The sequence below is a fragment of the Opisthocomus hoazin genome, chromosome 15, assembly GCF_030867145.1.
Source record: "Opisthocomus hoazin isolate bOpiHoa1 chromosome 15, bOpiHoa1.hap1, whole genome shotgun sequence".
Taxonomy (NCBI): domain Eukaryota; kingdom Metazoa; phylum Chordata; class Aves; order Opisthocomiformes; family Opisthocomidae; genus Opisthocomus; species Opisthocomus hoazin.
In genome coordinates this window covers 13,613,577-13,640,539 of record NC_134428.1, presented here as the reverse complement: position 1 = coordinate 13,640,539, position 26,963 = coordinate 13,613,577, and the positions used below count along the sequence as shown (strand labels likewise).

The 26,963-nt window shown below is 52.6% G+C and overlaps 1 protein-coding gene across 4 annotated transcripts in view; it reads right to left on the bottom strand.

Annotated features, from left to right (window-relative positions):
• The window catches only part of RAB11FIP3 (RAB11 family interacting protein 3), a 58,958-nt gene that overhangs the window by 28,356 nt on the left and 3,639 nt on the right, over nucleotides 1-26,963 (bottom strand). For 2 of the 4 annotated variants that reach the window (XM_075436249.1, XM_075436253.1), the window contains exons 1-2: nucleotides 25,073-25,158; nucleotides 11,873-11,964 (exon numbers count right to left, since the gene is read on the bottom strand). In XM_075436249.1, the coding sequence (XP_075292364.1) occupies nucleotides 11,873-11,964; nucleotides 25,073-25,082 (102 nt within the window). In that variant the 5' untranslated portion in view covers nucleotides 25,083-25,158. Of the gene's footprint in view, nucleotides 1-11,872; nucleotides 11,965-12,080; nucleotides 12,369-25,072; nucleotides 25,159-26,963 lie in introns of those variants that run through there. The other 2 variants (XM_075436252.1, XM_075436251.1) reach the window with 2 other exon arrangements.

Sequence of the window (26,963 nt, the reverse complement as noted above, 5' to 3'; positions counted from 1 at the left end):
AAACTCCCAGGCAGCCTCAACACATACGAGGCCAGAAAGGGAGACAAGAACTTGTACGGGTGCTCCAAAAACCTCAAAAGGATGGATGGAGAGCTGCTCTACAGTGATTCCTACCCTACCTGGACACCGTGGAGCCAAGCAAAGCGACTGAGTCAACACCCTGGCTTTGCTCCCTGCCGAGCGCTCTCATCAGCCCCTGTGCCAACTGAGCACACTCAGCTGGATGATGGATAGAGACAGACAGACAGACAGCAGCCCCTCTTGTAAGTTTGGATCAGCTTTCACAGACCCACGCTGCCCTATGGACATCAGCGTCTCTCTAGGACACCACCCTGAAGTTAAACATGACACAAACCTTCACAGAACCCGAGTCTGAAGTCAGCATCAGGAGAAGAGGGGGTTGTTCAAGGGAACTTGATTCAAACAGAGCAGAGGCTGCTGCAGCGAACGGCATCCCTAGCATGGGGGAAGGTGGCTTTCACCAGCCTTCGAGATAAAAACAAAAGCCTCCTAAAATCCCCACCCACTTAGAAAAGCATAAATCCAGCATGACTAATTATATACTTAAAGCTTGGGACTCGCTTAAGTGCTTTAACTGGATTTATATCACACTTCCTAGAAACACTGGTCAGGCTCCTAATGCTTGAGCAGGAGGAGGACGAGGGAGATTTGGAAGAGGAGGCTTGGAAGAGCGGGCTTGGCTCCCTGCCTCGCAGACAGCCGAGGACACTGCACCATTCCCGAGCTGCCGGCAGCCCCCCAGCCCAGGCGTGCTCGGGCAATTCGAGTGCTTTTCCAAGCTACCTGCAGCGTACACCGAGTTTAGGAGAGGCCAGGCTTCAGCGTATCGGACAACGCTGTGCTGCAACCCTGGTTATGTTCTGCTTTGGGGGAAAAATATCCCATCTCCAGCCCACGCCGCATGTCCCCGGTGCTCACAGCAGCGACCGTGCTTCGTGCCGGACTGGCTTGGCTCTGCTGGGAGGGAAGCAGCGGGGACCCAATGCAGCAGAGAGTGCCCGAGAGATGATGGCAGACATCCACGTCTGCAGATGTCCCTGCGTGCTTCAAAGGGATACTTTTTCCCTGTTTGAAAAAGATTTAATGCCAAACTGGAAATAACTTTGCTTGCAGACTCTAAAGTAAACGCTGCTGAGTCTTTTCTCCCCTTCCCACTGGAAAAGGTTCAATTTAAGCATACATTGAAGCATTACACACAGCACAAGGTAAAGACAACTATTACAAAAAAGAAAAAATCCCAAAGCAACAAAACCAAAGAACCCCAACCCACAAGAAACTTGATTAAAAAACACCCTGTCATGGTTACCATTGCTGGCCCTCTCAACATGGAGCATAACCAGGAGCCGAACAGCTCAGGGCATCAGAACATCGCAGCACCCTTAACTGGATGATTTATCTATCAAATTGTTACAAAACATCTTATAGATGGGAAATACCGGTGCAGACAGGCTGAATGAGGGAGCAACCCTTCAGAGCCAGAAGCAGCCTCCAGCACGTTAACCATCTTCCTTCAGCCACACCGAGGATGTGCAGCAATTTATTTACTTTTTTTTTTTTAAAAAGATGACCTGTAACATAACTTGCAAACTTTCTTTGTATTTAGTAAAGGAGAATAATTCTTCTCTTGTAATACTAGCCTACATGCGATTTCAAATGCAAAAGCCCTATTAAAATTAAACCTACGTGGTCAATGAGTTAAGAGGCAGTTAAGACTGTAAACAAAGTCCTTCTCCCGAGCACAAGTGTGGAGAACTTTGCTTTACATTTCATCACAGATTAAGTAACTAAACCTCAAGAAAAGATGCAAGGAGGAAACTGGCAAAACAAGGGCACTTAGGTAAGGAATTAGCAAATGCCCGAGAAAGCAAAGCAAACCCAAGCCCCTCTGCCCTGGGCGAAGGTGCAGCCGCAGGTCGCAGAAGGCTCTTTTTTATGGCCTCACGAGCAGCTGCTTTGTGCACTGACCCTTTAAACCTCCTGCCACATCTCGTGTTCGGCCAGGTTTGCCTTGCTGTGGGCATGTAGAAAGCAAGCACTTTTTCCAGACTAAAAAAACCCCAACATGATACACTTAAAGACATCTGGCTTGGGACCGCCAGGCTAGGCTACAAGTGCTCCAGGGACTTGCCAGGAACGTCCCCACCACATTCAGAACTGGGTGGTGCCACCAGTATCAGTGTATTTTAAGTTTTATCAAATAAAACACAACCTTAGATGCTTCAGGTAAACCACAGACCTTAAAACTGGCACACATGCGCACACACACGGCCCCCGAACTGAAACAGGATCATGGTTCAACCGAGGTTCCCATCTCCGACTCCAGCTCCGCCACGAGGTATTTCCCCTGGTGACTTGTTTGCCCTGGCTGAACATCACATCAGCCATCCAGGCAAATTTCTGATCATTTAGAAGCATTCAGCAAAACGTCAAGGATTTGAAAGCCTGGCAGTGAGCCCTCCTGCTTCTAAAAGGAAATAAATGGATGAAATCAGCATCGGGATGATGTAATCTGCCCTGATAAAATGGGCGAGACGATGAACCACCTTTAGGAGACTTCTACGGCAGCAGTTCTTCAATTCCTTGAGTAAAGACCATTTGATTAAATGTTATAAAAGAGCTGCAAAACCCACACTGATTAAAAAAAGCCGTTTGAGTACAAGGAAAAGAAACAAGACTATCGGGAGTCACCTGCAAGGTCTGGGCAGGGACAAGTTAAGCTTTGATCTGTGATGGACGGAAGGCTTAGCCCAAACATTGCCTTGGAGAGGAGGGCAAAGCCTGGCTCCCAGGGAGGTTCCTCCCAGGCATTTTCTGCAGGGCTGGTCCCCTGCCTGTGCCCAGAGCTGGCCCGACATCCCCAGGCTCCGCTGTCCTTGGCCACAAACACTTGGAACCTTGGGAGAGGAAGCAAGGGGAGAGGAAAAGGAGAAACAACTCTGTTTTCCCAGCGAGCGTGAGCCTCTTTATGAAGATCGCCAGTTCTCACTGCACCCAGGGCAGACAGCGGGAGATGGACCAGCTACGAAACCCACCCTCCAAGGACACCCTCGCCAGCTGACCGCAGGCAGGACCCCGGTGCCAGTGCCGGGCTGGGAACGCTGCCCTGTCTGGAGCCGAGCCAGTGCTGGCCCTGCGAACGCCCCGGACCCACACGCCATGGCTGCGGGACAGGCTCCGACCGGATGGAGATGAAGAGCATCCCACCCACTGGGTGCAGCATCCCACGGAGGCAGCCAGGCCAGCCACGTTGAGCCCAGCATGGCTATCGGCACTGCGGCATCAGCCTGCCAGGGACACGTGCCTGCCCAGCCCTGCAGCAAGCAACCGGTGCTTAAATTGGATTTAAACCAATTTAAAGCCAGGGAGAAGGGAGGCAAGTTGTGTTTATAGTCCCACCTGAGTCTACACTAATACAAGCACCCCTGAAGCCTCTGAGTGCGGGCAACCAGAAACCCATCATGCCACCGAGCGATCCCACATTGGAGGCTGCTACCGGCAGCAAGGCATTGACCTCGACCTCTATATTTGCCTCTTCCCGTGTATTTGGGCAACATTCGCTTTTCAGAGAAGCCAGGGAGCCCACACTCAGCCCAGGGTGAAGGCAATGGCTTCCCTCCTTTCATAACACGGTCCCTGAAATAGGGTTTCAAGGCTGCTATGCTTGATAATAACCCTCGAGCCTGGGCAAAGAGAACTGTGTTGCATCTGTTGGAGCAAACTGACAACACCCACCAAAAAACCCCCAAACCAAAGAACAGCTCACAAGCACCCCAAAAGCCTGCAGCCACCACCCCTCCTGGGCCAGCTCCCCCAAGATGACTCAAGCAGAGAGGGCTACGAAGATACCATCGTGTGCACACACCCCATGGACTACGGGGGGGAACGGCCATTCCTAAGCACGATGCACACATCAACATGCTTGGTAAGAACACAGCAAGTGGCCGAGTCGAGCAGACGCCCAGCTGCCTCCTCCCAGCACCTCTGGGCTGAGAGCGGTCCCAGGGCCGGAGATCTGCTGCTCCCCACAAACCCAGTCCTTCCCTGTTTCGTGCCAGGGCTCAAAACCCACCTGCGGACACATCGCCTCCTCGCCCAGGTCAGACCCAGCTCCGGGAGCACGCACCGGCAGGAGCTGCCGGATGCTTCTGCAAGGCAGGAGGGAAGCAAAGTCCAGGCGACGCCGGGCGCGAGGCTCACCACTCGGTGCCGGTGCCGAACAGAGCTCCTTTTGTTCCCGACCTCGGCGCCCGGCGATAAGGAGAGGCGAGCGAATGCACACCTCCCTGCCCCGTGACTGCAGCCCTCCCCTCTAACGTGAATACCAAAATAAAAGCACAACTCCGAAGGCCCACGCAAGGGGCCAGCCCCACTCCAGGTGCACGCGGCTTCTTTTCCCACGAAACCATCACCAATTAAAAAGGTTAATTTTGAAGACGACCTAGAGAGGCTTCCAGGGCTTATCTCATCCTTCCTGATATTTCTGGTGAATATTTAAGCGCTAAATGACAAATTCCTTCCTTATAGCCACAAATAGAAAAATTAATAAAGTTTGCCTTGATCACTAGGGGAAGATCAGGAGCACTTTGCTACTGATAAGCAATCACAATCACTGCTTGGGTGACTCAAACGGCAATTTAGGATACCCGACGACAATATTGCCCTCAAAGAAGGGCTGGTGCCTCGGTCGTGGGTGACAACCGAGTTTACAAACACACCAACCCCACCGCTGCTGGGCTCTGCGAGCCCTCACCCAAGCAGCCACTCTGCAAACGCAGGAGCCGTGTCCGAGCCAGTGCCACAGGGCAACCCGATCCCCGGGATCCTCCCTTTCCCTCGGCAGCCTTTAGCATATGGAGACAAAGTCCCCAGCAGCACACAGTTTCTAACGTGCTGCTCAAACCCAGAAGTTTTGAAGATTTTATCTGTTTTCCTGTTTCCCCTCTACAGAAACTTCGCGTACTTCAAATCTTGGTCTGCCTTAGCCGTGCCTGTCTAGCAAAAACAAGCTTATTTCTTTCCATTACCTTCACAAATCCCATTTTCTCATTTTCTCCAGGTTATCCTTGCTCTCCTCTGGGCCACATCCTTCCTGAAGCACAGTGCCCCGAGCAGGACCTACTACTCAGCAACACTGACTGGAAGCGTCTTGCACCTTGATAACCAGTTGACCTTCTGTACTGAGTCCAAGAAAAGCAAGGACTCCGGGTAACCAGCACGGCAGCAGGGGAGTTATGCTTTAACCCCAGCTCTCCTCAGCCGAGCAGGTCGCAGCCCTTTTGCTCTCCCAGCTCCCCTGTGTGTGCTGTAAGACCTTAGGGGAGGTCTAGCACCGCTGTGAGGAGCCCAAAGCCAGGCACCCCTACAGCAAGGTTAATTCGGAAAGCCCAACCGCCGCCAGTTCCACTCGTCAAACCCTTACTGAGACACCTTTGCTTCCCACGCTGCTCGGCCCGCTCGCTCGCAGCCTCCTGATGCTGCCATTGCCCGCGTGCTGCAGTCCAGCTCCCACGTTCCTCGGTCCCACGCACTGCGCTCACCGTTCAAGGTCTTTGATTTACAAACTCCTTCCAGCCTATTTCATGCAAGGCAAACACTCCAACCAGGGTCTTTGCTGGCCAGCAAAGAAATTTCTCGCCATAACTTTGAGCTGGAGTCCTCCCTTCAGGGACATTTGTACCCAATTTACACACTCATCCTTTTCTCTAATCAGTACCGAGTCTATACAACATATGAATTTCCCTGCTATTTTCAGGCTTTTTGTTACCAAGTGATCATCACAGACTGATTTGGGAGTTCAGCCCAGCAGTTTCAGTAATTTGATTACTGTATTTTCTTGCGCCTAATCAATACAACAATAATACAGACTGTTTGCCTGTTTGCTGCAGAAACGTGCTCTGTCATGTGAACAGGATGGGCAGCTCCCCTGCAGAAGAGCAGAAAGGCTTTGGGGACAGTGGGCATATCGCTCAGGACTCCGTGTGCTTCCCCCAAGGGACAGGCCAATGGACAGACATCAGACGACATCCGTCACCTTTCACAGCCCTCCAGTTCCGTTCACTTACAAGATTTTGAGTGCAGCAGCTGTTTAGGGCAAAATTAACACCAATTCCAGCAGCACACAACGATGCTTTTGGGTCAATGCTGCGAAGAGAAGCGTGTTGAGAGCAGTCCTTCCCGACGGGGGAACGGCACTGGTAAAGAAAGCCTGAGCCCAGGGGTGAAGAGGTGCCATCTTCACGCTCTGCTGCCTGGTGTCCATCTTCCCATCCCCACCACTGCTGCGGTGGTACAGCACTGCTGGCGTGGCAGAGGACCACACACCTTCACACCTGTGTTAGGGTAATCGGGGAACAGCCCTCGGGGGTCCCCAGCAGAGCTGGCGAGCTGACCCCCAGTTCTGCCCCGGCTCTGCGAGCCCCTCGGGCAGCTCGGAGGCAGGTTGCCTTGGAAGGCTGCAAAGCTTAACCCCGTCTTTACAGCCCGGCTGACCTCTACCAGACTTGCATCTGGTGGCAACAGTGGTACAGAGAGGCAGAGGAGGAAAAACCTCACGTAAAGTGCTGAGGATTGCAAAGCAGGTCTGCCACCGAGGCAGAAAAGACGTACCCCAAACGCTCTGTGCTCGCCAGGCACAGCTCTCTGCCTCAGGGGAAGGCAAATACCCTCCCGGGCAGTCTGTAATAAGCAATGAGGGCTCCGAAGGCTCGCTGGGCTACCAGGAGGAGAGACTGTGATCCTACAGCAGACTTGTTCAACCACAGCACGTGGGCTTGCTGCGAAACACAAGCCCCAAGGAACGACAGCTGATGCCTCTGGGGAACGGCCCTTGCACACCCGAGCTGTGGTACAACCAGGCGCTCTCAGCAACAGCTTCTGCATTACCAGCGTGCAGCCGGAATAACGCAAGTCTTCGGTCCCCTTTGCAGAAACTCGGAGCAGCTGGAGAAATCCAGCAACATGGATTTAAATTGCCTCTCATTTTTGCCCTTCAAGAAGCATTAAATTCCTCCACAGGAAAAGAAATCCCAGCTTTAACAGAGGCAACAGTTCTTTCTGCAGCTGCCAGCTGTGCCTGCGGACAGGCAGGAGACAGCCAGGAGCACCCCTCGTCCCAAACCGCACAAAACTACGCGTGGGACCTCCCTGTCCGCCGTTAGCTCTCCAGACCCACTCCCTGCACAACTTGCTGATGAACATTTAGCCGGGGGGAACACGCCTGGTGCGGGGTAAGGCTTGCACGATGCCCGCCCATGTGCCTGGTTAGCTTTGCCGCACACCTGGTTAGTGCTGCTGCTGAGAGAGAGCAAAATGCTCCTCTTGCGGCTGCGCGCGGCTCCGCACGATGCGTTTTCCTGGCTGCAAGGGAGAGGAGCCGCAGCGGCCGCCCAGCAGATGGCAACCGCCCTGCGCAAGGTGAGCGGCACCGTACGGCACCGCACAGCACAGTACGGCACCGCACGGCCCACTCACCCGCACCTCTCACCCGCAGAAGTTCTACCTGCCCTGCTTTGCATATCTCAAAAAACAGCCTTTCCACCACCTTGCTGGCCCAGGTTCCCACAGCTAAAGTAGGCATTTGTGCTATTTATCATGCTCCTGGTCAGCCTTCATGGAGCGCTTGCCTCCCCTCCAGCCCACTGAAGGTTTCTCGTCTCTGTGCCCAATCCCAGCGTAAGGCAGACAACTGAATTTTTGTGGCTTGCTCTCATGTTGGGAGAGTCAGCCTTCCCGCTCTGCGTTGCTCAAGTGGGCTCATCCGCCCCCAGGAGTTAGAGCAGAGAGGACAGGGAGCCCTTGGCCTAGGGCAAGGCACAGCGGGCATCAAGAAAGCTAAATCCAAATTCACCTTTCCACCCTGCAGGGCACGGTTGACGAGTCCTCATACCTCAGAACTGAGTCATGAGCCTCACGGCAGCTTATAAGGGAGGCAAGGGTAACTCCCACCTTCAGCTCGTCCACAGCAAACCTGCACTAGCCCAGCCTCAGGGACAACAGGCGGGAACTCAGGTGTCTGGACGGACAGACTCCAAGCTCCCCTTACACAGGTTTTACAAAGCAGGGTAGCCAAAACCACTGTCGTTAGTTTTTGGTCCCCTGCAAGCACGGCTGGATGCGCAAGAAGCCATGTGGCTGGGGGAACCCAAGCCTCCTGCCTTTCCAGTGCCCTGCAAGCCGCTGTGTCCCAGCGGAGCCATGCGGCCAGCAATCCCCTTTGAAAGCAGTTTAACCTGTCTGCTGGCCGGACCTGGCAAGGTGCACCGAGGGCCAGAAGCTCCATGCTCCACCGGAAGCCACACCGGTGGCTGAACGGTAGAAGTCTCTGACATTACAAAGGTCCCTGCGTGAAGCGTCAAAGTTCAGAGCTCGCCCCCCTTGAGAGGTTTTTGACGCCCTTACTGGAAGATGCAAGTGTTGGTTCTGCTCTCTGTAGAGCAAACACTCACTGAAAGACACCAGTACTGGGTACGCAGGGTTTTCCACAGATGTTTGGCTCACTCTGATGACAGCCACCAGAAGAGAGGATGAGTCACCAAGAAGAGCAACCTTATTAACAAAGAGAAGACATTTTCATTTAGACTGCTTAAAGCACTTGTTTACACTTGTTTGAACAAGCATTTAGGAGAAAAGCTCTCTGTCAAGGCCCCAACACTTGTAAGAGCCAAGCACTCAAGCCACTGCGATTCTGCGCTGTTCCCGGGAGACCACAGCCGCCGCTCCAAATCCAGCAACCGCAACTACTCTCGGTACCACGGCACAGCAAACGCAGCACCTCTCCTTCTGCTCACGCTGCAAACGTCCCGATGCGACACGAGAGGAGAAGAGCTAGCTGTGCTCCCTCGCCCCATGGCCCTGCCAAAGAGGGGCTTGCCCGGGGTCTGAAGTCCAGCAGTCGCGTTTTGGGGGGCTGAGGAAGAAGCTGTCGTGTTAAAGAAGCTGTTTAGCTGCCCGGTGGTCCCACGTAGCGGCAAGTTCTAGAGCTGCGTGCTTGCTGCGCACCGCCTGCCCAGGTCTGAAACGGGGACGTTTGAGGATCCAAACTGCTTTTCGGTGGTGTGGGAGGTCTGCTTGGAGGAAAGGCAACACCTTCACTTTCAGAAAGGTGCTTTTTTCTCCCCTCCTTTCTTCCAGGTGAATCCAAGCAAAGTGGAATATATATTGGGAAAGGCCTTTATTCTGTTTTGTCTCTTAACGATTTCCAAAGCCAGCTGCCTGCAGCACCTACTGGAGAAGGACCTGCCGGGCCCCCCCCAGCAGCAGGCTGCTCTGCCAGGCAGCGCAGGACGGTGCCCTGGTGAAAAGCACTCGTTTCCCGCTCCCAGCAGGTCTCTTGGTACTCTGGCTTCTCTCACCCCCCCAGCACAGCTCAAGCTTTCCAAGGTACAGCACTATGGGACATGTGGAATAAAACGCACGTTGGGAGCTCACTGCTCAGCTGAACAAGAACAAAAAAACCACACACCCCAAGACACCAATTTATTTTTACACTCGCAGTGCTGAGCAGTATTTCTCAATCATGTTCTCGTTTGCTGAACCTCTACGAAATCCTTGCACGCTGGAAATTATTTCAAATCATGTATCCAAGACAACAAGGGTAATTCTTCCCCCTAGACACCATCAGAGCTCTGATCTTTAGACGATTACCCTATTCAGTATAAGAATCCATTTACATCTTTCTGAAAAAGAGATTTTGGGATTCATCACCTTTTTCCTTTGGGTCACCTTGTCGTTTCAAGGAAACGATGGCCCAGCAGCATAAGTATTTCATCCCAGCGGGGCACACACCCGGCTTGTTGGTATTCCTGCCCAGAATAGCTTGCAGCACTGACAGAGCTCATCTATGTTAAATTAGCCCTTAGAAAACATCCCTGCTCTGAATCTCAGAAGACCGTCCCTTGACGCAGGTCTGAGGAGCAAAAAGCAAAAGTCCTTGCCTGCACGAGCACTGCGATGCAGACTGTCAGAGCCTCTGAACTGCTCTGTCCAGCGGTTAAACAGCACATTTGTGACCTTGTCCCAGACAGAGAAAGAATATGAAAACCCATCTTCCTTCCTGCCTTCCTGTCTCCCTCCCACCCAGCTATTACTGGCTTTTGTAACTATCTTTCAAAAAGGAAAAATAATCTAAGCATCAAGGCTGTCTCTCCAGCATCCCCCCTCACCAGCAAGCTGAGGTGGGCAAGATCTTGGGAGGGGACATAGCCAGGGCAGCTGACCCAAACTGACCAAGGTGTTACTCCATACCATACGACATCTGCTCAGCAATGAAAGCGAAAAGAAAGGAGGGGGGGACGACACGTTTGTTATTACGTTTGTCTTCTGGAGCAACCACTGCGCACGCTGCAGCCCTGCTTCCTGGGAAGTGGCTGGATGTCGCCTGCTGATGGAAAGTAGAGAATAAATCTTCTCTTTTCCTTTGCTTCTGCGCACGGCCTTTGCTTTATGAAACTGCCTTCATCCTGACTCACTCCATTCTGCTAAGGAGGGCACTGATGGAGCGGCTTGGTGGGTACCTGGCGTCCAGTCAAGGTCATGCTCTAAAGGCTGTGTTCATCTGAGCTGTCCTAAGGCAATAAGGGACTTGCTCAGGGTGACAGTGCAAGTCCGTTGACTTCATTGAGAACGGGAGCCAGCAAACCAGCTGAAGAGAAAACCCACGCCTGGCTGGGAAAGGGGATGTTGACCTGGTCGACTGTCAAGCACGAGTCCAAGTGAGAGCTTCAAGCCATCTGAAGTGATGAACCTGTGATTCTCACTAACTTGGGGAAGACCAGTTGCCCAACACTCAGTTTATCGTTAGGAAATCCAAAAGAATAGCTTGAGCCTTTTATCAAAAACTCATAAGGCCAAAATAACATATTACAGACTATACAAAGCAAAGACATATATATTTGCATGCAAATATAAAGGAGGCTTGGAGTCCCTTCACAAGTAACAAACTGTGTGATAAAAACATGCAGGGTACCAAGACACAAGACTCAAAAACCTGAAGAGGAAAGTTTGGAAAAGCAGAAGGAAGGTATTTAGTCCCTACGTGGGACCAGGGAGCCAGAATGCCCTTTGCTCTGAGGGCATGTGCAGTGCCTTCTTCTCCAGGCTGGAAGGTACAGAGCAGGAACGGGGGAAGCCTACCAAGCAAAGCCCAGACACCCCAAGCACAGACAACAGGTCACTGGAGCAGCAGCCTCTTCTGCAGCTGAGGAGAGCAGATACAGGACGTTACTCCAATATGCCCCAGTGCTAAGAGATACAGAAGGGAAGGGAGGGATAAGGCCATAACTTAAACAAAAGGGAAAATACTGTGTCAGAGAAGCATCCTTGATCAAGCCCAAGAAGAGAGAGAAAGAAAAAAATTCTGCATTTTCGTCTCCTGCTGTGCCTTTTACTGGCCAAACAGCACCGAGCGCCAACGTCTGACCCCTCCGCTGTGCCTCTCAGGTCGGCTCCTGGTTGGTACATCTCAAAATCAGGCTCAGGTTCTCCAAACTCCAAAACTCCAGCAACGAGACAAACATGACGGCAGCAGGCACCCTTCCCACGTTGCTAGTGTTTCAGCACAAAAAGGATGGCCCTCTTTTACCCAGGGCACCACGCTCTGGCATTCAGCATGCTACGACAACACTAGCTGTGGGTTTTTGCTTGAACGCAAATTTTAACTTAAACAGCACCAAATGCTTGGTTCAAATTCTCTGGGCCAGTCACCCACAGATTAAAGGATTCGACTTTACTATGTGTTAAGCATCCCTGAGCCCTGTCACAGCAAATGCTCTTCTCCCCCAGCCAAACCCTCCATGCTCAAGTCTCACGCTGCAGACAGCCAACGTTTGCGGGAGTTAACAGCACTCATACTTGCCTCAAACGTGACAAAGTCATCAAACTCATCAGGACAGGCCGGGGCTTCCTCCTCAGGGGTATATCCCATATCATACAACTGGCTGTCAGGATCTGCAGAGGAAAATAAAAAAGAGAGAGAATCACCAGAAGGAAACGCACACCCTCAGCTGAAGGACAGCTTTGGGAGACACGACAGCAGCAGGACAAGAACTTCCTCTTGCACGCACCAGTGCCTTCGGCTTTCAGAAAGGACCTCTGCTTCCAGGCATCCCACCACCACCTCGGGTGGAAGGCAGCTGGGACGGCTGCTCCCTGGCAGAGCTCCTACAAGGCCCCTTGCTGCTCCGATGGGGCTAGCACCTGGATTCATCCCTATCCTGTCATGGTCTCCATTCCTTTTCCTGGTTTCTCCCCTATCTCCATTTCCTGCATCCTCTTATTCTTCTCCCAGAAGGCTTTAATCCTGCTGTGGGCAGGGAATACGTTAGATCTATGTGTGACAGCCAACTACCATGGGAACTGCAGAGAGAGCAGGCTGCACCGAAGCTTTTATCATCTACTGCTCCTCCCGTGGCCAGCCACATCAGGAGCCATCCTCACAGGGGGACAGGAAAATAGGAGGTTTTCAAGCAGATTTCTTTTTTTTTAAAAAAACAAGCCAAAATTAGTCCTCCCACCCCCAAATACCCATCTGCAGCAGAGCAGAGTGGCGTTTCTCCAAGCCCTTCAACCGAGGAAGGGAGCGTAAATTCCCCGTGCTCCCTCAAGCAACAGCTAATGTCTGATCCAGCACACGACCTAGATCACAGGCTGGAAACACCACATCAAGATCAGATGCTGCAGTCCAAAAATAAATGGCAGGCTCAAAACCACACGCCTTGGAGCTGCAAACGTTGCGGCACTAGGTTCGTCTGATGTCGATAAACTTGGCCGGGCAGAGGGAGTCATTATGTCAGCACTCCTCGGAAAGCTCGGCGATCCCCCGGATTTGGGGAGGGATGGGCTTTCCTTGTATAGCTGCTCGCGGCAGCCGATGAGAGCGGAGCTACAAAGCCAGGTCTGCTTTCTGCGTCCTTCAGGCTGGTGGCTTCCCAGCTGATTCAAACAGCTCCCAGGCTCCGGTCCGAACTGAAGGGGCACGCCAGTCGCACGACGTTGTGCTGCAGCCGGCGGCACAGTCACCCAGGCGGGAGCGCACGCAGCCTCCCTCGAAGGGTATACTCCCTGTATAGTCACAGCCAGGGCTCCCGCTTCGGGTCCATCTCCAGATATCAAGAAAGGCCATTTTCATTAAGGGATCTGTACATCCAATACAAAGTCAAGAGCTTAGGGCACCGGACAGAGTAAGGACGCAGGCTTGCAGCAGCACCCCTCCTCCCACCCAAACACCCTCCTCAGCCCCTCTTTCAGCTGACCATTAAATGCAAACACAGTCAGGGCCCCGGGAGATACTGGAGCGACTGACCTGACGGGTACCAGCAGCCCATAGGGGTGAGAGAAGCTGAGAGCGCAGCGTCAAGAAACGAGCCCTCCCCTACTCTGAGCCTGGGGCTCCCAGGGGTTAGAGTGTAAATCAAAACCAGGAATAAGCCAAACTGCTTTTCCAGAAACTAGCATACGGTGCTGTGCCTCTACAGTGAGCATGCGGCGGGGTCATGGCTTCATCGGATGAAAGGTGCTCTTGTTCACCATTTCTGACTCCGATATCCTCGCTGCTCTCCCCGCTGGTGGCACCAGGCAGCGGTGCTGCTATGAGCTGCGCTTCCAGCTGGGGCTGCAACCCTGAGCAAGGCAGCGAGACGCACCTGCAAGCGCTGCTGCCCGAGCATGCTGCTCAAGGCAAGGCAGCCCCAGGCCACCTCTCACTCTAACCAACAGGTTTAGCACTGAAGTATCTCAAGACAGTGTTCCCCTCTCCTCAGACGTCACCCTGTCCCCATTGCACCTCTCCACCCGTGGGCCTAAGCCTACGACGGGAGCACCTGAGAGCGGGTCTCACCAAGAGGAGCCTCTGCCTACTGCTGGGAAAACCAAACACTGCTCCTCAAAGGCAACCCAGGTCACGTCATCAAAACAGAGTGGACAGCCAGTCATGTCTCTGGCCGAGTACAGAGCGCAGCACACGGGCAATGGCCACCTCCAGAAAGGTGACTGCGATACGAGCATCCAAAGAGCCAGATCAGCTCACCAGGACACAGGCTGCAGGCACAGGGCCCTGGTCCCATGTCCCACCCAGCATGAGCCCCAGTGACAACTCTGCTCTCCACAGCCGCCGAGCATACCCCAGCCCAGTGCAGATGCTTCATCTGCAGCACATCTGAATCCTCCAGCCGACAGTGGCAAGACTCCAGCCAAACAGCTGGGTGCTGGGCAGCTTTCAGTGCTTCCAGCTGCCTGATCTTGCACCTCTGCCAGGCACGGCCGGGTAACCCAGACAGCCTTACTGGTTGTTGGATGGAAGGCCATCTCCAGTGCTCATGGTGGCACCCCATGGCAGCCCTGGGAACCGCAGAGCACCCCAGAGGAGGCGGAGCCAGGCACAGGCTGCTCCCTTCTGCTGATTCCCATATCATTGCTTTTCCTCCCCCTCCCAGCAGCCACACAAAAGCTTCCTGCTTTTCTACAGACACAGATAAAGATATTTATTCCGCTCTTTCCTTCCAAAGGGACTTAAAGAGGGAGGATTTACAGTCAAGTGAAGGCTTTCAGTTCCCTTCGGAAGCAGGGGTATAAAGCGTGGGCAGAGAAGGCAACAAACAGCTCCTTGACATCAGCCGCCTCCTATACAGCTCTTGCCCAAACCGAGTGCTCCTGGAGCCTTCCCAGCTATTCAGGTGTTTCTCGGTGTCAGGGCGAACATGAGACTGGTTGCTCCATCTGTCTGCAGAGCGCCCAGCCCAAAAGAGGGGGTCTCTGCGCAGGCAGGGTTTATTTTTACAGCAAGCTCCACTGTAAAAAGCAAGGAAGGACCATCTGAGTTGTCACCTGCACCCTTGCTGGTGGTGTGGCCAGTAGAAGCCATGCCCAGGAGGCAGCGCTCCGTGTTTCCACCTCCCCATGCAAAGACAAACATCACCACAAACAAAGGTTGACTTTTCTGCCCGATTCATTCCCTCCCCCTCCAAAAAAGCCATATGGTGCTTTGTGTATAGGGAGAGTTGCCATGGAGAGCTTGCCTGCACGTCTCCCAGCACAACAGGCTGCATTAAGCTTTCATACTCCCGTCAAAAAGAGCCAAAAAAACCTAAGAGACCTTTGCTGCTCAGCTGACACTCCCCATGCGAAGAGCAGCACCCTCCACGTGCAGAGAGGCACTGGGGAGAGCTGGAGGGCTCTGCTCCCTGCTGTCCCCCACAGCAGCACCAACAGCCACCAGCAGTACCACTGCACAGCCCTGCTCCGGCAGCGCACAGCGAGCACGAGTGCCCAAATTCCCTCCCCCTCAGACCTCAAAGCCAAACCCCAGCAGACACCCTACCTTCCTTCACATCCCCTTCTCCGTGCCCCTCACACCATAAGGCATTCTTTCGTCTCTCACACCCATCCCTGATTTCACTCGACCTCTCTCCCTCCTCTTTGAGAGTCGATGTGGTCAGCACACTTGGAGTCACCGCTTCCCAATGCTGCTCAGAATCACAGCTCTTCACCCAGAGATGAGGAGGCGATTCAGGCCTGCTTGTTGTCCTCGCGCTGGAGTGTCTGTGACCAGCTTCTCCTGCGGTTTCAGCTCTACCTGTCACTCCCGCTGCTAGTCCTGTTACACCCCTGCAAAACCAAAAATCTCAACGCTAAACATCAGGCTCCAAGAGACCGCCCAGGAGGCAGCATTACTGCCCAACTACCTCCCCCCTAAGAGGCCGTAGGCTATATGCTAGGTCTTTTTCCCAAATTAATTGCACTAATTTGACTGGAATACGTGGGCAAGGTACCATGTATCCGGATAAAGCTTTAGTTGAACTATTGTGGCAGCACTGTTTTACCAGGGTAACGCAGCTGATGTAGAATTCACAGAAGTAGCTGTAACCAGTAAAACCAGGCACTGTATCATCCAGTGAAGCTAAGGTGAATTTGGGGGGGGGGGGAAGATGTAAAAAGCAAATTAAGTCTACTACAAGGCACCTGCAGTTTCCTTTTGACACCTCTTCCTATCCTTGCCTTGAAGCTTCCCGTTGCCCAGCCTGTGCTCATTCCAACCCCACCGAGACCACCACCTCCCAAGCTCATCGCACCAACCACACCACTCACTTGGGAGATGGAGATGTGCCGTCACACAAATTTTGCCGCGAGCCCAGCTCTGACCAGTCGGCCACAGCACTTTTTCTCCCCCACGTTTGATTTTCTGTGTTCCCTGGTGCTGCCCTGTTTCTTGCTGCTTATGCCTCTGCACTAAATCCTGCATCTCCCTCCATTCTTAAGATGCCCTCATTCCTCCCAGCGTTTCAAAAAGAAAAAAAAAAATCACTGTCCAAACACTGCTGTGTAAAGCTTCCGACAAGGACCATCTCTACCCAAACACATCTGCATGCTCTCCCACTGGTGGAGTATTCACTCTTGTCTTTTACGCCAACTGCAAGCCAAGGGCAACCTCTGCCCAGCGTCTGTCAAGCGTCTCCAGGCACCGTCCAGCTCCAAGGAGCAGCACTGCCCGCAGCAGACACGGCCAGCCGCACGGAGCTTTCCCCTGGACGTCTGGCACACGTGCAGCTCGCAGGCGAGCAGGACAGGTCACGCGCTCTTTGTGCAGGTAAATGCATGCTGAGCTCCAGCAGCAGCCAGAGATGCACCCTTCGCCATCCCATTGTGCTGAGAGAAGCAGCGCCGGGCTTCATAAAGGGCTCAGATGTGCAGTAGTAACCTGGGCTTGTCAAGAAACGCAACAGACCGTAGAGCTACAGGAACAGAAGTCACAGAATCACAGAATAGTAGGGGCTGGAAGGGACCTCTGTGGGTCATCTAGTCCAACCCTCCTGCTGAAGCAGGGTCACCTACAGTAGGCTGCACAGGACCTTGTCCAGGCGGGTCTTGAATATCTCCAGAGAAGGAGACTTCACAACCTCCCTGGGCAGCCTGTTCCAGGGCTCCATCACCCTCAGAGGGAAGAAGTTCTTCCTCATGTTCAGACGGAACTTCCTGTGCCTCAGTTTGTGCCCATTGCCCCTTGTCCTGTCACTGGGCACCACTGAAAAGAGCTTGGCCCCATCCTCCTGACACCCACCTTTGAGATATTTATAAGCATTTATTAGGTCCCCTCGCAGCCTTCTCTTCTTCAGGCTGAACAAGCCCAGCTCCCTCAGCCTCTCCTCGTAGGGGAGATGTTCCAGTCCCCTCATCATCCTTGTAGCCCTCTGCTGGACTCTCTCCAGTAGCTCTTCATCTTTCTTGAACTGGGGAGCCCAGAACTGGACACAGTACTCCAGATGAGGCCTCACCAGGGCAGTGTAGAGGGGAAGGAGAACCTCCCTCGTCCTGCTGGCCACACTCTTCTTGATGCACCCCAGGATTCCATTGGCTTTCTTGGCAGCCAGGGCACACTGCTGGCTCATGGTTAACCTGTCGTCCACCAGGACACCCAGGTCCCTCTCCACAGAGCTGCTCTCCAGCAGGTCCGTCCTAAGCCTGTACTGGTGCATGGGGTTGTTCCTCCCCAGGTGCAGGACCCTGCATTTGCCTTTGTTGAACCTCATCAGGTTCCTCTCTGCCCAGCTTTCCAGCCTATCCATGTCACGCTGAATGGCAGCACAGCCTTCCGGTGTGTCTACCACACCTCCCAGTTTGGTGTCATCAGCAAACTTGCTGAGGGTACACTCTAACTCTTCATCCAGGTCATTGATGAAGAAGTTGAACAAGGCTGGGCCCAGTACTGACCCCTGAGGGACACCACTAGTTACCAGCCTCCAACTAGACTCAGCGCCGCTGATGACAACCCTCTGAGTTCTGCCATTCAGCCAGTTCTCTATCCACTTCACCGACCACTCATCCAGCCCACACTTCCTCAGCTTCCCTAGGAGGATATTATGGGAGACTGTGTCGAAAGCCTTGCTGAAGTCCAGGTAGACAAGGCTCCTGAAATAGATTCTAAAAACTGCTTTCAGAAGACAGGATTTCAGTGAAAAGGCACCTTGAGTGAAGAGCTGTGGGTACAGTAGTGACACACAGGTCAGAAACAGAGCCAGTTTTATCGGCTTCATATAGGAATGACCTAGAAAAACAGAGCCTTTCAGAAGTATTTAAGTCATCTGCCAACACACACTGCACATACTGCTGCAAGCCACAGAGCCACAAACTCAAAGTGATTTGAACAGTATGGATTATGTGCAGCTAACAGACCTGCATTATTCAGTGCAGGAACACGGCTAGGAACCTGCGTGAACGGCACAAAACAAACCAGACCCATAAAAAGGCAAGATGAAGAGATGGTTGGCTTAAGAGAGGACAACTGATACAAAATGAACTCCCTCGCGGGGCAGGCTGCTTGAAAACAAGGTGGCAAAAATGACATACAGCCAAATATTATAAAAATTACAGGCATTTAGGACGATCTTGCATCCAGAGCAACGGGACAGAGGAGAAGCCACTCTCCAGTACATCCACAGGCAGCTCAGGGTCTCGTGCTTTCGCCGAAGCTCAAGCACCCATGTGGTGTTAGCCTCCGCAGGACAAAGCTAGCACCAGTCCAACCACCCGCCTTTGGCTTTCCATAAGCGATCCAGGAGTACGTTTATAATCTGATGCTCACATACCAAGCGGCAGCACTGATCAGAGCTAGAAAGAGCAGCTTTCTGCTATCTGTTTTTCCTGTAGCTCAACCTGTTGACTCCTCCAGAGACGAGACAATAGGGCCAGGAGCGCTTACTGAAGCCTGTCATTTTCCAACCAAAAATTACACAACGGAATTAACCAAGTGGCAAGCTCAGGCTCCCAAGGAGGCAGTGGCAGAACTAAGGTTGCTTACACAACCCTCATCCGAGCCCCTCCTGGCTAATGTGCCTTAGCAGTTCCTCATTTTCTGAATATCATGGCTCGTGGATTGGTACTTATCACATATTCCTTTTGATCCTCTTCACACAGCGCAGGCCCTCAAGCTTCGTTTAGACATACTATCTAGAGACATAATAAAGAGAATTAACTTCTTGGTATCCAAGCACTTTGGAAGCATAAGTCTAGCTGCCTTCACTCCATTGCGGAGACAAGGTGAGCATCGCTGCCTCCGCTGCAGCGATGGGCCAGGGACAGGAAACCACCAGTAACACACGTGGGATCCAGTACTGAGTTTGACATATGGGTCCTTGGTTTTACCTCTCAGCAATTTGAGCTGTCTTTTCAGTGCGTGCTAGTCCATCAAGAGCAGCTCAAATTCCTCCAGCCTGGAACACAGGCTCACTGCTGGAGGTGTGGAAAATGAGCAGTAGGCTTGCAGAACTTCCCAGAGCACACTCAATGCAGACACAACCTTTGAGGCATCCAGCAGCCAGTCTCTTGTCAAGCACATGAGTACACTGAAGTAGAAACTCTTCTCCACATCCGGCCCGATTCAGGCAGGAGCACATAGAAGACAAGCAGCACCTCCTAGAGAAGATGGCCCCATGAGCAAAATAAAATGAAAGTGAAGCCTGGCTCAGGAGCTGGGATACACCAGAGCTTTTGACATTCCAGATAACACAGGCAGAAACAAAGCATCTTCTCAGCCCACTCACAAAAGGCCACCTGCATCAGCCGGGGCACTGGCTGGATGGCACCGTCCCACCACGAAGCACTTCAGCCTTCCACACCGGCTCCAGCTCAAAGCTCCCACATGGAGAAATCAAGAAAACAGTTAAAACCAGTTCAGTCCTCCCCAGCTCACAGCTTCCAATCCTGTGCCGGAGAAATGCTTGCAAAGGACTTGCCTTCAAGCACAGCTCAATGTCATTATCAGAGCAGTGCCTGTGTGAACCTCGGCACAGCTTGCCTGCAGAAGAACCCATGGCCTGGATGTGAGCATTAAAAGCAGCCCTTTCAACACCTACAGCACTTGCAAATCGTAACGTGCAGACATTAGCACTTGTCATTCAGCACCTGGAGGTCCTACTTGCCATTTCTGTCCCCTCACTGCCCCTACCACGAGCTGAGGACAACTAATGCAAAGCTGATGCCAGAAGCCTTCTCAAAGCAGTCACCGAGCCCTGGTCAGTGATTTGGATCAGAACCACCCACCTGCCTTTAGGCAACCCGTGGATCTACGGGTGAACGGCAAGGCTGGCCAGCAACTGTACAGACTCCTTCGGCTCCAGTCAAGGCCCTGACTTCAAAGGGTAAGCTGCAAAACCATTAGTAAAAACTACATACTGTTGTTTAAAAACCAGGTGAGTTCGAGATCAGAGGCTAAGTCCCAACCAGATCTCAGCCTGAGTTTGGGGGGGGGGGGAAATAAGGGAAATAAAATACACAAAAGGGACATTAAACTACGCTTGTAAGGAGAATTGTCCCCACTGTGGCATTTCATGGTCCTGAGCCATCTCTTCAAAGTGATGACTGTCCTGTCTGTTACAGCGAGCGTCACGCAGTCAGTCTGTCCTCCCACTGCTGGCCACAGCGGAGCAGTTTGGAGTTCCTGTCCTCCAAAGTCCCTGGAAAGTTATGCAGATTAAAAAGGAAAATGCTCCTTAAGGCTCACTTGATTGAATACCCTGAACGCTGACAAAAAACCCTTCTGAAATGAGCCACGCTATGTCCCACACATCACTGAAGAAGAGGGGAGCCGTACTTTTTGAAGTGCTTTTGCTCAAATTGGCTTCTGTAAAATAAAACATTGCCCAAAGAAAAACAAAGTAACGGAGGAGGGTCCTATAAGATGGGGTGTTAATCCTTTTTCCAGCATACAGCTCCCCGAAGCGAGGAGGACGGTGTCACAGGCACGGCACAGGCTGACAGTCCTTCCCTCCCGCCCTTACCCAGACACTGCAAACCAATGGGTGACTTCACGCAGCACTCGGAAACCACAAACCACGCCATGCAGGCACCAGCAGGGATCACCGGCGCTTCGTTCAAAGCAGACTTAATTACTAGGGCTATAAACTTCTATTAAAACTCATTCAGACCGTTTTGAAAGGTTTTGGTAACATCTTGCTGGCTAGAAGAGAATCCACCACCACTATCTGTGCCTGACCACTCTCTTGCAGATGGGAGGAGGACAGCTGAGGAACATGACTGTGTTGGAAGCATCAGACCTTTTCAATGCAGAGTAGGTGGTCTCCGAGAAGGGAACCAAGGGGCTGAGAGGTTACATACATGACGTTGACCAGTTCCTACCGCCTCAACAGGAGCAGTTTTATCAGAAGTTGCCACCTTATCTCTGCTGACCTCTCTATAATTGACTGCATTAATAAAACTACATGCAAAACAAAACGGGCTTCAAAAAGAAGCAAGTGGAGAAGCGATGGGAGAACATGAGTCGATGACTCCGTACAGCTCTGCTCTCGAAGTCGCAAGAGCAGCGCAGGGGCAAAGCCACCCTGCCATGCAGGCACTGGGCTGCAATAGGTGACAGTCACCCTTCACCGCCGTCCTGTCAACCTCTAATCAACGAATTCAGCACCGGTCACCTTGTTAGCAGGAACCTTTCCTATCTGCAGGAGAAAGAAGCTGCCCAGTGGCTACACAGATTCACAGGAGCAATCAGACTGTACCCGCTTGGAAAAGATGATCATCGAGGAGAAAGACATCCGGGGGACACGGGCACCAACCCAGGAGGAGACAACGGCTTGGGACAGGCAGAACAAGGCCCAGATGAAGAAGTCACGGTTAGTCAGACCACCAGGGAAAGGTTTCTCTCAAGGTGGGGGACACCCACCGGAGCCAGCCCACCTGCTGCTCACCCATCACGGCCCAACCCGGCGGCTCTGCAATTAGGACCAATTTCCCAGCGAAGCCACATCACACGCAGCCTCCCCGGTCTAAGGGCGAGATCAGGAAACGCTCAGAAGAAAGAAGCTTTTGCCACATCAATCTGTCAAGGCATCACAAGGGTAAACTCACCGCACAGTCACAAGCCTCCAGGCTGTGACAGAGCTGAGCAGGGCTCTTGGAGGAGCAAAAGTCATAGGTGAGTAATTATCCCTTCATTAATAACACCAGATTGACTGGATTCCTAATGAGAAATGGTCTGACAGCTCTGGCTTGCCTGCTGGGGCAGAGGCAGGATGATGGGCTACTCACTTTCCCTCACCTAAGCTCAGGAAGCCAACCCTCCCTGACGTCTGGCCAGACGTTTCTGGTGAGGATGAAGGCCACATTCCCCAGCTTCCTGGGTTGAGCTGAGTGTTCATAATCCCTCTTTCTGGAGCTAATATCCAAACCTGAGAAATCAAAACGGGCAGGACCGAAACCACCCCCCCCCTCCCCCCCATCGGGAGCCACCAGCCCAGCCCAGCCTCCTCCCACGCCCTCCCCAAACCGCAGGCTAGCCCAGTCTCCCGAAAAGATTAGCAACAACAGATGTGGAACAACACTGCATGCTCCCGACACAGAAAATACAACATATGATGATGGAGGAATACCGAGACAGCAGATGGATGATGAGAAATGCCGACCTTCTAACAGAAGTCGCCTTTGTTTTACTTTCAGTCATCATCTCCGTAGAAGAGAGTGTGCTAAGAATCACTCCAAGGCTCCAATAAAGCACTGCTCTCTACTTTGGTATCGACCTTCTCCCCAAGAAAACAGGTAATCCCTGCAGTCTCTTTTCTTCTCATTTGTCAGAGAAATTAGTTTTGGGTGTCAAACTTGGGCCTTTCACTTGCAATCTGAACTCACCCTAGCTCGCCTTTATCAGGCTTGGGTTATGGTCTGAGGGTCTAAGCAGCTGCCACAAGTTTCCTTTCCTTTACTTCATCAGGATACGTGGAAGCCCCTCCACCCTGTGATTTGCAAGAGATCCAGCTACACAGCAACGCTTTCCCCTCGCGAGGAATTGTGTGCAAACGGTGCTGCTACGGGCATTTAACCACAGCTCAGCTGCTTGCCCTGGTAAGCGAGGGGCAGCTTTGCGGTGCCACAAACCAGACTTCCCTCGGACTGCGTGCGTATCTTGGACCCGCAGCCTGTTGCACTCCATGACAGTGACCGGATACAGCAAGATTTCTCTGGCATGTGCTTCAAAATATTCATAAAGAAGGAATTCTCAAAATGGGAAGAGATGCTCGTGCCAATCTCCCATTCCCCGGGACCCCGAGGGCTGCTGAGCCTTAGTGGCAGTTTTACGGGAGCACGTCTGAATAATGCCCCGCTGTTCTAATCCCGGAGCTGCGCGGAGGCCTACGGACACAGTTTCGCCAACACTTCTGCCGAAAGTAGGTCAATGCAGTGTGTCATCTGCCAGGCTGTTTTTGGGAAGCCGTGCTCCCTGCTCCGGCACGGCCAGCCTCGCCCCTGATGTAACCCTTCACCCAGCTGCCGAGTCACAAAAATAAATAAATCCAATTGTTTATGTAAATTAAAAGGGAAACACAAACCACAAAAAGTCACGGTAAGCCAGAAGTGCCCCCCCACCCCCACCAGCATCCAAGTCCTTTCCCTAGCATATCACAGCAGAAATAAATAGTGACTTAAAAGCGCTTGAGGGCGACGTGGGCTGTGCGGTTCCGCTCACCGCTGCTCCGAAGCTCAGCAGCGGGACAGGTTTCACAGCCAAGGAGCATCTCACCACTCCCTGCCGCCTCAGCCACCGCTCCTCCAGTCACCCCTGCCCATCCAGCTCTCCCTCCTTACGCTGACGCGGGGAAAGTTTGTCATCAGAGTGAACCTTGCCGAATCCTGGCAGCTGCGTGGCCGGAGATAAATTGTTTTGCAGGTGGTGTTTTTGCTCCTGGGTTTGCTTTTCAAAAGCCAGTATCCTTCTTCCCATCTCAGGCAGCTTGGAGTTATCCTTCCCAGTGTGAAAATGTTCCAGAACAGAGGATAAGCGTGTGCATCATCGGTAGCAAGGCTGCTCCCTGCCCCACGCTGGCTGCAGGCCAGCCGAGCAGCCCCCTCGCCCTCCAGCCGGGCAGCCTGCAGCTTGCACCATGGCAGCAATGCAAGAGCACGAGCTGCTATTAAAAACCAGCGTGGAGAACAAAGCTACGTTTGCAAAGGTGGGTGTCCAAGCGCTACAGCTGTCCCGCTGTTTCCAGAGGTGTGATCAAACAGGATTTGGCCATAGGCACCCACGGAGGCAGCCCCTTCGAGGCTGGGCGTGCAGCTGCACACACTTTGCAGCATTTTGGGGCTCCTGGGAGCAGAAGACTGACTCTTTTTCTCCAGAGACAGGAGGAAGAAAGCAAACACCCCAGTGTCACCTGCCCCGAGGCTTTCTCCTGTGTCCTCCCCTTGGAACAGCTTCTAGGGATGAAAGTTGGGCTGGACATACACCGGCTCAGTTCTGTGTTTGTGCCCTCAAGCAGAGGACCTCTGTCCCACCCTTATGACCCGAGCCTATCGCCAGAGAGTGCCTCAGTGTCCCCAGACACACCGGACCCTCTCCCATTAGAGATGCCTCTGCAGGAGAGGGATGGAGAGAGACCTCAGGCCATTTTGACCACAGGATATCACCAAAGCAGCTCACACCTCCATCACAGAGTAGCGCGTGGACTCCTAATTCCCCATCCCCTGCGAGCTTACATAAACTCAACAGACAGCCCTCACACATTTTCATGGCCAGGCCCAGTGGCTTCCAAGACAAGTGTTTAAGTACCACTATTTCAAGAAAAAAAATAAACAAAACCAAACAAGCTCACTACTTCCAAGAAAGGCTTGGCTGCTCCTGTCCCTAGCAGAAGGGGTCACAGATGATGAGCACATGGACTCCAAACCTCACAAGCACAGTAATGGTGCTATGAGCATCCCCACACGCTACAGGCATGAGGAGAACTCTGATCTACAAAGAGCAGCATTACACAGAACAGTGGGGGGATTCCCCCACCTCCCCAGTATACGTTTAAATTTTAAAATGACATTTAAGCCTTCACTCCTTTGAGGGGCAGAATTTACACTCATCTTCATAAACTCCCTTTCCCAACAAGCAGTACATCTAGTACATACACATATACAGGCCAGAGCAGAGGAAGATGCAATGCAAAAGAATGCAGAAGACATAATCAGAGCAATTTTGATTTTATTCTTGCTCATGAATCAATCTTGATTTCCATTCATGCAGCCCCTGTTCCCCGAACACCAGCTGTACACAAAGAGGCATCTGTCCTACCTTCAGCCATCAAACGAGCTGTGTCCCTAACCGGTGATGGTTTAGCCAGGGTCAGGAACAGGCAAGATCAGCCAGAAAGTCTTCACTGCAGCAAATGCTGCATGAATAAAGATATCAGCAGATCTGATGAGAACGTAGGAAGTGCTCATACCAGTGCCAGATACTCACCGAGTTTAGTCAAATGTGCACACGAGCTCTCCTTCCATCTGCTAAGCTTCAGTGAAGACTTCCCTTTTAAAGAGCAAATGCCTTGAATATTAAATTGGGCCTGGGTACCCCCACTGAGAAAGTGTGCTTAGATGTCAGTAGTGGCCTGCTGCAAATACTACCATAATTCCAGTATCAGTCTGGAAGAGAGATCACTGAAGATGCACAGAAACACAGCCTCGGAAATAAATACTGGATTGGGAGTGTGAGGGAATGTCAGCTTTGGTTTCTGGAACTATCCCTGTGCAAGGAAAGCTTTCATTTTGTGTAGCAAGAGCTATCTGCAATGCAGATCCTACGGGGGGGGGGGGGGGGGGGGGGGGGGGGGGGCGGAACACACACACTACACTAACCAAACCGTGGTTTATGTTACCAGACAAAGCCAGAAATCCAACATGCTCTGCACCTTGAAATGATCTGCTCTGGCTCCGCAGAGCGGTGTCACCAGGGCAGCAGCCAGCCTGGCTCTCCAAAAGTGAATGCAGAGCCACCGCTTTCTATCCAGCCAGCTCATACAAGCATCGAGTGGTTCCCAGGCACCCAGAGCCATGGTCTCAGAGACGTCATCTCAGCACTGTGAGACCCAGAGCCATCTCCAAGATGCCGGAACAGCGAGTAAGCAGTGTGGGGAGCAGGGAACACTGCTGCTCCCCTTGCAGCAAGGCTGCAGAACACGACCTGCATGTGGGGTGAGCAACGCCAGGATAATTACTTCGATCTGGTTTTGAGAACTGATGTGCAGTTCCCTCTCTTGCTGTAAGCTTTTAAGATGTTAATGCTCACAGCCTTCATCCCAGGGGAGGGCTGGGTATGTGCCTTTTTTTTTTTTTTTTCAGGAAATTCCCAAATTGGCATTTCGTTACTGGGAACACACAACCATTTTGGGACATGAAATGCCAGCTGCAGAAACTGCCGCCTCTACTCCGAGGGTACACCCATCGACCTCCTCCCAGGGCTGCTCTCGGGAACCGAGCGATGCAGCCCCACAAAGACCCCGACCAACTCGAGTTCACGCTGCTGCCGATTCCAATTAGCAGCGGCACGGCGCTTTTACCCATGCTCTTTGCAGCAGCCTGCCCGCACGCTGCCGGAGCAAGCCAGCCAGCCCAGCCGGAGCCCTGACCGCCAGCCAGCCCTTTCTTTGCTGTTCAGCACCCCGTCCTTGCCCTGCGCTTCTCCCTTCAGCCTGTCATTTGGAAACCCATCAAATGCCTTTGGTACGCCGAACACACTGCTCCTGCTGCACATCATGTGGGGGATCTCCACCGAGCTGCGGCACAGCGGCCGGCTCCCAAATCAGCTACCCCTCGAAGCTGAGGGTCTCCCCCAGTCCTGTCCCCTGCTCGCTCCTGCCAGCGGCCTCCCGTCCTTGCAGGAACCCGGTTATAGCTTCCAGGTTTGGGTGTTGGCTCTGGAGCTGGATTTTCCATCTTCCCAAATCCAAAGAGCTTTTAGTTGAAGTTTGTGCAAAAAATAGATTTGACTGTTTCCATCCCCAGGCCCTCCCCTGAGCTCCTGCACACGTCTGTTTCTCAGTGGATGCACTTCTGCTCCCGAGGCACAGGGGCCCCTTTGTTCAGGGATCAGAAGCCAAGGCAGAAGGGAAGGAAGAGCCCGCGAGCTCCAGGGACGCACCTTCCCCTGCCTGACACAGCGGTTATTTGAATTCTGGAATTGTCCCCTC